The sequence below is a fragment of the Salminus brasiliensis genome, chromosome 7, assembly GCF_030463535.1.
Source record: "Salminus brasiliensis chromosome 7, fSalBra1.hap2, whole genome shotgun sequence".
In the NCBI taxonomy this organism is placed as follows: domain Eukaryota; kingdom Metazoa; phylum Chordata; class Actinopteri; order Characiformes; family Bryconidae; genus Salminus; species Salminus brasiliensis.
The window spans coordinates 7,188,213-7,200,361 of record NC_132884.1 but is presented as its reverse complement, the minus strand read 5'-3'; the positions used below and the strand labels follow the sequence as shown (position 1 = coordinate 7,200,361).

At 40.5% G+C, this 12,149-nt stretch overlaps 1 protein-coding gene across 4 annotated transcripts in view; it reads left to right on the top strand.

Moving 5' to 3' along the window:
• gulp1b (GULP PTB domain containing engulfment adaptor 1b) overlaps nucleotides 1–12,050 on the top strand; it is a 63,646-nt gene extending 51,596 nt beyond the window's left edge. For 2 of the 4 annotated variants that reach the window (XM_072683627.1, XM_072683626.1), the window contains 6 exons: nucleotides 1,216–1,332; nucleotides 3,694–3,792; nucleotides 3,951–4,178; nucleotides 5,279–5,414; nucleotides 6,876–6,970; nucleotides 10,882–12,050. In XM_072683627.1, the coding sequence (XP_072539728.1) occupies nucleotides 1,216–1,332; nucleotides 3,694–3,792; nucleotides 3,951–4,178; nucleotides 5,279–5,414; nucleotides 6,876–6,970; nucleotides 10,882–10,953 (747 nt within the window). In that variant the 3' untranslated portion in view covers nucleotides 10,954–12,050. The remainder of the gene's footprint in view (nucleotides 1–1,215; nucleotides 1,333–3,693; nucleotides 3,793–3,950; nucleotides 4,179–5,278; nucleotides 5,415–6,875; nucleotides 6,971–10,881) is intronic. The other 2 variants (XM_072683628.1, XM_072683629.1) reach the window with 2 other exon arrangements.
• Nucleotides 12,051–12,149: the final 99 nt, after the last annotated feature.

The following is a 12,149-nucleotide window of genomic DNA, read 5'->3' as shown; positions in this document are numbered from 1 at the left end:
TCAGAGGACCTTGGACTGGAGTTCAGGTGGCCTCTACCCACCCTCTGATTTGTGGAGCCAGGAATGATAGATGACAGGGTTAAAAGGAAGTAGACTGAGTGGTGGTGGGCTTGTCATACCTGGATTTATAGGACATTCGATTCTTCAGGCATATTCCTGCTCCCACAATGTGGAATTTATATGGTGATTTAATCACAGTTCCAGTTTAAGTCCAGGCAAGGACAAATCTTGAGCAGTGTCTTACTTGTCAAATAGGCCAAAAGCTGCCTATGGATGCTCATCCTCAACTGCTAGAGGAGAAAGTAAATGTTTTTGTCTCTCCAGTGTAAACATGATGACTTAATGTGAAAAGTCTGACTGTTTAACTGAGCAATAATAAAACTTTCCTGAAATTAATATCCCATGATTTTGAGGTATTTTCTTAAAGTAAGACTTTATTGTGTTGTTATTTTATACATTTTGTCAAAATGAAGATTTATTTTCTTAAGATTTTGACATATTTTGTCAGAATAGTGATTTTGTTTTATTTTAAGATTTTTTATTTTTATTTTGCCATGTTATCTACTGTTTGCTCTTCTTTTTCTTGCTGTTTTGACAAACTGAATGTTTCATATATCTGAATTTCATGTCTGAAACGTGCTATGTTAATGTTAACTTCCACTATTATTATTATTATGTAACAAGCGTGACAAATTCTCAGTCTCAGGTCTGCGTGGGAGTGATGTTTTGACATCCAGGTATTTGACGCAGTCTCAAATAAGGGATTTTCTGTCTCTGAAAATCTGGAAAGAGCCTGTTTACTTTTACTGTGCAATAACGTAAGTTATAAGTTGTTTATTCTCAGTTAATAAATAACAAGAAATAAACCACAGCTTGTTCATTCTTGGTGGATAATCTTACCATTCATCTGCTATCTCTGTATTTCTGTATCTTGCTTATATGCTATTTAGGTTCAGCCAACAAAAAAGCAGTTCATTAATTTGCAGGATTTGTCGTCCTGCACTTTCCCGCACTTGGCTGGTTGACTGCCTTGCTCCCGCGCACGACCCAGAAAATTAGCCTGTGCTCTTGCAGGAGTGCAGCCCTCTACCCTCAGTTAGCCATTTTTTGTGCTTATCCTCATACAAAACTACTCTGCTATCTGACCAGTGTTGAACAATGTCTTACCTGACTTCTCCATTTATTTCTGGCTGCTGTGGGTGAATGAATGTGTAGGCAGAGGAGATCACCGTAGCTATTGGCCAGGCGTTTGACTTGGCCTATAAAAAGTTCCTGGAGTCTGGAGGAAAAGATGTGGAGACCAGAAAACAAATAGGCAATTTACAGAAGCGGGTAAGAGCAGTAATTATTCACCTACAGTACTCTCTCACATACAGTACTTGGTATTTGGTATTTGGACAGTGACACAGCTTTTGACTATATGTAGATGTATGTTCAATAAAGTAGAATGAAAAGAATGCCTTTAGGGTTGACGTCCCTGTTGGGGGTTATTAGAGCATACGAATTCTAAGACTTTTTGTACCTCTCGTAGGACCTCTCCAGGGGGGCAAAAGTAATTGGACACTTGGCTGCTCAGTTGTTTCTTGGCCAGCTGTGTGTTGTTGCATCATTTGTTCATGCACAAGGGAGCCATCTGAAGGTCATCTGGACCTCAGGAGTATGTTCTTGTGATACGCAACCTGAAGCTCACTGTTAAGGGTTTACAGGAGAAAGAGAGGAAAACAACTTTGGATAAGCTATGAGTCAATTTCAAATGAAATACTCAAATGCTTGCTTGCTGTGAAGAAGAAGAAACAAATTTGTGCAACTCACATAATCAAAATGTTGTTCTGGTTCTGGGAAAAGCACCATTTCCAAAAAACGGTAAAAACAGTCAGCAGCATGTACTGTGAAAACTGTGTTTTGTGCCAGTAGCAGCACTACAAGGCAATATACACTCACAAAGCAATTGATTAGGAAGACTATTAGAACACTGGGAGAGCCTCCGTTTACTCTCAAAACAGCCTCAGTTCTTCATGGCATGGATGTTGGAAACAAGATGTTGGAAACATTTCTTTAAAATTCTGCTCCATGTTAGCATGAGTGCATTACACAATCCCTAGACATTCCTACAGGAGCACTTCTGCTGGCGCTTGTGCTTTGGTTTGCTGCGAATCTTCCTTTCCACATACTAAATCTGTTCTATTGGGTTCAGATCCAGTGACTGGGAAGGCCCCTGAAGAACACTGAACTCATTGTCATGTTCATGAAACCAGCTTGAGATCCAGCTTGACCTTTGCTTTATCATCATTAGAAGATACAGGGTAAATTAAGGTCATGGAGGGATGCACATGGTCAACAACAGTACCCAAATAGGCCCCAGTATTAAACCGATGATCGATTGGTGTTAACTGGTCCTCCACCAGCCTGGACTATTGACGCAAGAAAGGTTGGGTTCATGGATTTATGAATTCATGCTGTTGGTGTTTTGAGTTTTGACCCTTTCATCTGTGTGCCTCATTAGAAATTGAGATTCATCAGACCAGGCGACGTTTTTCCAGTCTTTAACTGTCCAGTGTTGGTGAGCCTGGTGTCCACTGCAGCCTCAGTGTTCTGCTCTTGGCTGACAGAAGTGTAACATGATGTGGTCTTCTGCTTTTGTAGCCCATCCTCCTTAATTCTGTAACCACAATTTTGCAGCCCAAGATTGGCTGATTAGATAATTGCATGAATGTGTATTCAGACAGATCTTCCTAATAAATTGCTCAGTAAATGTAGACTATAAGAAGCATTGTGATAAAATACTAAATTAAGACTATATGATGTCTGGGTTTATATAACTAATTTCTCATTTTAGTAATAAAGCAGTTTATTTACATTTTGTTTCTATTTACCAAAAACCTCCACTCCGTGGGGCTCCGGTGCTTCAAAACTAAGACATTGACACTATGGCCTGAGGATCACAAGTTCAAATCCTAGGTCATACTCCTTTGCCATCATCAGCCGGAGCCAAAGAGAGCACGACTGGCTCTCTCTGGGTGGGTAGATGGTGCTCTCTCCCCTCATCACTCCATTGTGATATCGGCTGGCACAGGCGTCTTTTGGCTGATGTATCAGAGCTGGGGATCTGAATGCAGTAGCCACCCAGTGCTGCTGCATCGGCAGCCATTTTCGTAAAGAGGTGGTGGCTGACTTCACATGTATTGAAGGACGTATGAGCTCGTACTTACCTCCCTTGTGTCGGGAGCATTGACAGGGGGTCATAGTGAGTGGGTGAGTTAATTGGCTCAGCTAGATAGGGAGAAAACTGGGTAGAAATCTTTAAATAAATGAAACTTTGCACATACATTGCACATTACATAAAGTAACAGGCAGTTGTGGTGCAAGATCCAGCACAGTTTTTTTTTATTTGGTATTGAGTGTCTAGTGTCAGTATTGTTGCTGTGTCAAAGGATTGTGATCTTAATTCTAAGACAAAATGTGATCAGCAACATATACGCTAGAAAAATCTGCTGTTAAGAGGTAAGAACAGCTAAGAGGTAAGAGGTAAGAACAGCTAATAACAAGTTATAGCACAGCTATAACAGAAACAAAAACCGTGTCCCTCTTACCTAACTTCCCACACCTCCATATTTGTGTTTTTGTCTGTAATAATGGCTCTATTTAATCCTGAGTTGACCTGATTTTTAATGGTCAAAATGTCTGCTGTTTCAGATTCAAGATTTGGAAATGGAGAATTCAAAGCTTAAAAAGCAGCTTCAGGACCTGGAGGATCAGCTGATCAGCACTCAGTCATCACCAGTACATGAAACGGTCTTACAAATTCAATAATTATTCATCAGCACATTAACCTTAAAGAAGCAGTCAGTGCCTAGTGCTGTTCTATTCACGTCCTCTTCCTAAAATCTTCCTTCCTCTTCCTTCCCATCTCTTGCAATCCTTCTCTTTCTCTCTCTCTGTCTCTCTCTCAGCTGCTGCATGTAAACTCCTCTAATGAAGATTACATGCTGCAGAGGCCCTCTGCACTCTTCTTCTGTGCTGATGACATTACCTCGGTCTCCTCTCTAGACATTTCCTCTGTCACACTAACGCCTGCCAGTTCACCTGATTCCAACCAGTCAACAGGCCTGCTCACCCCACCTCCTGCTAAACCCGCCCACTTTCAGCCAACCAATGGCTACAGTGTCCCTCGACCTCGAGTAAATGTGCTTTTTTTGGGTTTTTTTTTTTTGTTTTGGTTTTTTTTTAGAGTTGCTCCTGCATATGTATACCATATGGCCAAAAGTGTGTGGACATCTAAATATTACAATCATATGTTACATCTTATTTCAACATTACTGGCGTTTATACAGAGCTGATGTGCTTCTATAATAGCCTCCACTCTTTGGAAAAGGTTTCCCACTGAATTGTAGAACATGAGGCTGAGGATTTGCTTCCATTCAGCCAAAAGAGTATCAGTGAGGTCAGTCATTGATGTTGGCCAAGAAGGTCTGGTGTTCCAGTGCATCCTAAAGGTGTTCAGTGGGGTTGAGGTCAGGGCTCTGTGCAACTCCAGGCTTATTACTCCTCCACCAAACTTGAACCAGATAATAACCAGACGGTAAAGCCTGACTCAGTACTCTAGAGAGCATGTTTATTGGATGTTTTATGGCACTGCAACGACTCACAGGAGCCATTTAGCATAGCATAGTATAACATAGCTTTTTTACAGCCTTATCTGGGTAAATACAGTTTTCTATTGTAGGGCACCTTTAAGCTATCCTTCATAGATGGAACTAGTTTTCTGAGGGATACATTTCTGGTAATAGTGGATGAAGTGTTCACAGGTTTACAGGATACCAGTAAGCATTAGAGAAAGTGTACATAACCGGAACTACTACTACTAACTACTGTTCTGGAGTTTGAAAGTTGGATAAGACAGCACTGGTAAATATAACTAATACTAAGATCCTAAGACATGTGTTATTGGAGTGTAAAGATGGTAAATTCAGTGTTATTTAATATAGTCACATATTTCAGACATTTATTGTGCAGAATAGCCTGGAATTTGTTTCTTCTGTGGTAATTAACTGTTGTTTACCAAGACTGTATTGATTACAATTTGGGATATGCATACAACCTGTACTGCTGTGTTGTAGAGATGGACAATTCAGATGCAGAACGTAGAAATCTGTCCCAGGATTTCGTCCCAACAGCCTGGGCAGGGGCGGATTTGTACTTTCTGCACCTGAACTCTCCATCTCTACTGTGTTATTGATCAGACTGAGTATAACAAAAAAGTTTGTGCCTGTGTCATTAGGCTGGAAGCATCCCAGCAAGAGCATCCTCTACCGACATCTTTGACATGGTGCCGTTCACACCCACATCCTCCATGCCAAGAATATCAAACAGTAATGGGATGTCACCTCTCCCCCCACTGCCTCCAAAAGATAGAGGTGAGTGTTTGTAGGGTTTTTTTTTATTTACACAGTGAGCATTAAACCCCTCTTCGTTTCACCCATTACTCTCCTGTATGACGGATCAGAACTGACCCAGCTTTCAGCACGTTGTTTCCTGCAGCTGTTGGGTACTCACACTCATAGTAACCAGCCAGTGAAAAAATGTCGTTTCTTGTCTTTGTCAAAAGAGAAATAAAGCAGACTCAGTATGGTTTTAATAAAAGATCACTGGGTTCTGCTTTCATTCTCCTGGGTTAGGAGAGAGAATTGAGAAACCAGTGATCTTTCATTCACACTCACATCAAGAAGAAGAAGAAGGGGATTCTGGACACAAACGAGAAAAGCATGTGATCTCCATCTGCTGGGAAGGACAGCCGAATGGTTTCTTAGATGTAGGAGAAAGCTCTAAAGAAATGAGGAAATCTGACACTGGTGGGAGTATTATTCAGCTGAGACTGTGCTGAGATCAGTCTGATCAAAAAGAGACATTATTTTGCTCAAAGTGAGAAAATTAGTTGTTTCTTGAGGCTGTAAAGACAAGTCGACATACTCGTCTCTGCCTCTCTCCCTGTCTAAATGGTGCATATGTGTGTCTGTCATCTGCCTCTCATCTGTAATTGCTGGCTTCATGGATTACTAAATTTTAGCAACAAGAGTGTCAGTGAGGTTATGATGTTCACCACCTCACCCCACCCAAGTCCCCAAGTCATCCCAAACGTACTGGATGGAGCACCAAGCATCATTCCAGAGAACACCGTTCTCCCTCTCCCTGGCTCAAAGCTGGGGAGCTTTATAGCCTTCTAGCCCACACCCGGCATTAGGAGACAGGCATCAATAGGTTTATGTTTATCCACTCCAGAGAGTCCTATTCTATTGGCAGTACTTCTGTACTACCTCTACTGCAGGTATAGCTGAATGCTTTCATTAGAAGGGGTGTCCTCAAACATTTGGACATATAGTGTGCTTGTGTACAATCTAATAACTAAGTAACTAAATAAATAGTAGTGTTCGTTTCATCTCTTCACTCAGATATAGAGTGATCTTCAGTGAGCATCTCAGCTGTTCAACCAGTGAGGACTGTTGTAGAATTGTTTGTAGAACCATGTAGAGAAATAGTTCGTCAGTGTTGATGGATATGGGTGGATGTTCTTCCTGTGGGGTAGTAGTGTGTTTGAGGAGCCTAGTTTTAGATGCTTATCTTAACTAAAGTGCTTCAATTAAAAATGTAGAAGTTTTTTAAGGAAAGCTCGACTGTTAAACCAGTGTACATGTCCAGTTCTGTTAAAGTAGGATGTGGAAACCAAATGGAAACTTTTCTATTTCTATATATTTTTCATGAACACAAACTCCATCTTCTAGTAGGTTGCCATTGACAACCTATAATGACGTTTGCACTGGTTTCAAAAGGAAAATAATACAATCAAGAAAGTCGTTGAATTGGGTTTGTCTGTTTTGCAGCTATAGATCTGTTCGGAGCCGTGCCCTTTGACCCCTTCATCTGCGGCCTTGCTGACTTCACTCCAGATATCCAGTCCAAGCTGGATGAGATGCAGGTGGGCTCATGAGGTTCTGCCCAGACAGGCTTGTTTTCAGGCATCCGAGCGCAAAATTAAAAAGCTTGATATAACACAGTTATTAAGTTATAAGTAAGTATGTGACACTGGATAGCAGTGGATAACAGTGGATAGCAGTGGATAACAGTGGATAACAGTGTGTAACACTGGATACTGCTGCCTGTCAGCATTTATTGTCTGCTCAGCTGTGGAGAACAGGGTTCCATGCATTTTTAGCATCCTTAAATTCTGGAAAACCTGGAAATTAGCAAACCAATTTTTCCAGTGCTGGAACCTAAAATGACTTGCTAAAAGAAAGATTTCCTGGAAAGGTTGAGCTGTTGAGCCGCTGAGATTTTTAGCTAGTGATGCCCTGTTTGTTATGCTGCACTGACAGACAGAAGTGACAGACATTTATCAATAATGAATGCAGCAATAATGAATTTCAAACCATTACCCATATCTTCAAGCTTTCACTGTGGCTATGTTCACACAGCAGGTAAAGTGGCACAAATCAGATTTTCTCACCAAATCGTAATTTATTTATCTGAATTCACTAAATTTTAATTTTCTACACAATTTTTCAAATCCTCCCTCATTTTAGATTTAACCAATTACCCAAGCCACTCATTAGTAGTCTGACAGCTGATCATATCACTGAGAATGCTTACAGATAGCACATCTGTGTCACATATAACAAATAAGATTTGGGCCACTTTTACCTGCTTTGTGAAAGCTTACTCTCTTGCAAATTGACTTGGTTTCCATATAGCCATGAATTAACTCTGCCAAAAGCACAAACTACCAAAAGCTGTCACCTCTCAAACAGCAGCTCTAAGACCAGTGAGCCTCACATTTAAAAAATTACAGAAGGATTGGCATCTGACTTTAAAGATTTGCATATAGTATGAGGTGTTGAATAGTGCATCCAGTAAGCAGTTTATACTGAGAGGCTTATAATTCACTCACTGTATTCATGTTGTCATGTACGAAAGTCATGGAAAATGTCCTGTAAAAATCCTGAAGGATGTTTTCCTAAAAAGTGTGGAACTCTGAGTGAGTTTTAATTTTCATGCTGCCACGGGACAAGAATCTCTACTAGCGTCTTACATCTACCCATGTCTTCACACTGTCTTTGAGCTGAGTCGACGGTTTCACTTCAGCTTGTGGTGCGAAGGGTGTATTTGTAGGAGATGCTCAAATATGCAGCCCTCACACTTTGAAGTGGGATTATGACAGAATTCCAAATTTAGGCGAGGGGGAATTAATGCCAATTGCGTTAATCACGAACAGACTTCAAATATTTGTCAACAGCAGAGGAGATTGGCAGCTGGTATTAATAGATCAAAGAGACCACACAGGCAGCAGGGGCTGGGCTTGGCTGGATTTGCCCTGATGTATCCAACACCAGATTTAATTCACACCTCAGTCTCCTCTAATACCGAATTATTAATGAATATTAGAGACGTTCTGGATCTGAGGCCATTAAAACCATGCGACGGACTGGTATCCTGTCCAGGAGGTATTCCTGCCCTGCGTCCAATGATTTTGGGTAGGCTCCAGACCCATTGCAAGAAGATGGGGGGCACAGCAGTCTAATACGCTTCCACTATGGCCCGGGGGGTCACAAGTGCCAAGTGGTCACTTTGCCATCAGCAGTCTGAGTTCGAAAGAGCACAACTGTCTGTACTCTCTCTCTCTCTGGGTGGGTAGATGGTGCTCTCTTCCCTCATCTGAAATAATGTTGGCCAGGACAAGGCGTCCGTTAGCTGGAGCAGCAGAGCTGGGGACCTGGTGCTTTCCTCTAAGTGTGTAGGCTCCACGGCAGTTCGAAAGAACTGTTCTAAAGTTCGAAAGAGGCGCAGCTGACTTTGCATGTATCCTCCTATTGTTGGGAACATTGCTAGTGGTAGGGGGAATTACGGATGGGTCTGCTAATTGGAAGTACCATATTGGGAGAAAAATGGAAAATTGGACAAACAAAAATTCTTAAGAAGAAGACAGGTGGATGGATGGACTATTAAAACCTGCCTGTCTTCTAATTCAAACGGACACATACAGAATACTAACGTCACCTATCTCTCTCTCTCTCTCTCTCTCTCTCTCTCTCTCTCTCTCTCTCTCTCTCTCTCTCTCTCTCTTTCCTCCTTTTCCTGCTCCATTACAGCGGCAGAGATGGTTTGTAAACTATTTGTAAACTTGTTGTTCTCCATCATACACTACATCCTTATCTGTCTTACTGTGTGGATGTCAGGAATCACCAGATTTACACTGTGTAATCGAGCATGCCACCGGTGCTTCATCTGCATGCTTAAGGTTTCTTCTATGTGTGTTCACATTTTTTGTGTTTTTCACTTTTTAGCTGTCAGTTGTGAGTTTCATAATGAATGGACAGACAGAAATGCCCCAAGATGTCTAAAAGAAGTATTTTTTATTTTCAAAAATAAAATAAAAATAAAAATAAAACCGGGTTTGACCGTTCACAGCTTTAGTTATAGAAAGGCTCTTACTACTGGGCCGGTTGTACGTAACTTTTTGCAGTGTATATTTAATGAGTCAAGACTGTGATGGAACAGTTTTGCAATTGGCCTGTGGTCCAGCTTTGTGGTGATTATGCAGTGGTTGAGGTTAATAGTTTGTCACTTTTAATTATTTAACTATGCCAAAGTACATATGTTCTTAACTTTTAGGGCACCTTTAAAGTATCAAATAATAAAAATCATATGTATTTTCACAGTTGCAAATATCAAGTACAATCAGACCAGAATTATCATGTAAGTTTGAGCACACTGTTGGTACCATAGAATGCATTTATTGAGTATTTTATGTAAAGTATGTTATGTTATGGTACTGGTTGGGGCAAAAAAATGCACCAATGCAGCTTTACAAGCCTTTTTACAACCCTGTTACTTTGCCTCTGAATATCTTTCAGCCTAGCACCAGCTTTCCCTTTCCCTAGAGTTGGGCTGGGTGTTTTTAGTTGTATGTTGTTGAGGTAGCTGAGGTAGCTCCAGTTTGTTTTTAACAGAGCAGACAATAGAGAGAAGAGATGGCAAAGCTAGGATTAGCTAACTCACTATTGCCACCATTAATCCGAGCTGGTACAAGAAAAGCCATGGTCAAGAGGCCTGGTTCACATAGTATTCTGTATCCCCATAACCAGCGGAATAATTTTTTTATGAATTAATGGTTAATGTTTTGTCACTTCTGTGTACTGAATACATTATTCAACTATGCCAAAATACAGACATTCTAACCTTCTAGGTCACCTTTAATATATAAAAACAAGCGTAATGGTATTAATAGACATTTAAATAGGGTGTCCGCTGCCAACCGAACCGTTATATCAGCATTATATTCGCCAGGACTGTCTTTGTTCTCTTAAAACATCAAATTAAATAAAACACAAAGCAACTAAGCCCAACATTGAAGATTAAGTTGTAGACTCACTCCATGTTTCTCAGAAGTGTTTTTACCGGACGTGACAGCGAATCCGTCCTCTTACATTAATTAGGCTGATGGCAATTGAGTCTAATTTGCATTTCACTACTTCATTCGACAGCTGGGTGGAAATCTGGCTAGTGAGTTGAAGCTGATCTAGTTTTCTATGGTTATAAGAGACGGCGCAGTGAAGCCACCAGGGTTCCACCCCTAATGCTTTCTATCTGAGAGCAGGAAAAACTCTGGGGAACGTATTAGACCACTTCAGCACTGTGTTTATGTACCATTGGTTCAACTCTGTCAAACTAATTAAAGTACTCTTAGTATCTCTTTGGATGAAGTTTTGGATTGAATTGGTGCTCTGTGTTTATACACCAAAGAATTCAGGTCCGTCTACATTTGTGAGTTCACACCATATTGTAAAAATGCTGGTTTAAAAGTTGACGTTCCATTATTTTGTCTTCTGTTAGGAGGGGTTCAAAATGGGTCTGACTTTGGAGGGCACTGTTTTTTCCCTGGACCAAGTGGACAGCCGATGCTGATGTCGAAATCCCTTTCTGTGGACGCCTGAACTCGAAACAGGATGTTAGAGCAGTGTTTCTATGAGTGTTTCTCTAGGAGTGAAACTTAACAAAGCCATGGGACAGGTTGTACAGGTTCTTTCTATTTTTATATTGTACAAAATCAGTCTAGAGAGATTTTACATCAGATTTTACTGAATCACTGATTTCATCACCTGACTGAGGAACTGTTGAAAGGACACCATCATGCTGCACTAACATTCTAGCACTTTTTAGACTTTTCAGAGTTTTGGAAATGTTGTTACTATTGAGTTCTGTGTAAAAAAAAAAAAAGGTATTAGGCACCTGAGACCTGAAATTGAATAATCATTTTTCTGGGCTGGGTTTTCCAAAAGCATCTCAGGACAAAGATTATTCATAAAGGGCCGAGCGAGCATCACACTGAACACTTTCTCTGCCAGATACAATGGCATTCAGCAGTTTGGGCAGCCCTGGTTAAAGTGGCTGTTACTGTGAATAGCTAATAAAGTGAACTTATGACAACTACATTTTTGGAGAAGGACCACGCCCCAAAACTCCTCCTCCTGGCCTTCAAGCCTGTTATGTCATTGTAAACATCATTCAACCATTAAAGCTGACCTTGAGGAAGTCCAGCCTTATCTGTAGTTATCATCTAATTCCTGGTTTACTGGTAGTTTTGAACAAATCTATTCAGTGACTGGAGCATCAAGGAGAAGTTGAGACGTGTGTTCTGCTCACTAGCTCATAACCATGTTTTTGACAAGACATATTTGCCCAAGTGAATGATTTTGAACAGTTTGCTTAGGTGTTTAAGACTGCTCATCTGCTGTGTAAATACACATCCATTATTAGTGCTTATCAGAAGGCTGTGAACTTCCTTCTTCAGACACTGATGAATAGCAGAGGGCTATAAAAGTTGGGGATGTAACATTTTTTAGATGCTTTTTCCTTTTTTCATTTCCACAGGAATGTTTGCATTTTCTACAAATACACACTTACTTTACCACCAATGACGTCTGTGTGAATAAACAGCTTTGACTGTTTCCTTTATGAGGTGTTCAGCATAGTGTTTGGTAAATAAAGGAAAATTCACCAAACTTTCTGATTCTACCTGGTTCTTTTATGCCATCTTTAGCTAAGACTGTTGTCTGTCCAACTATATATATATATATATATATATATATATATATATATAT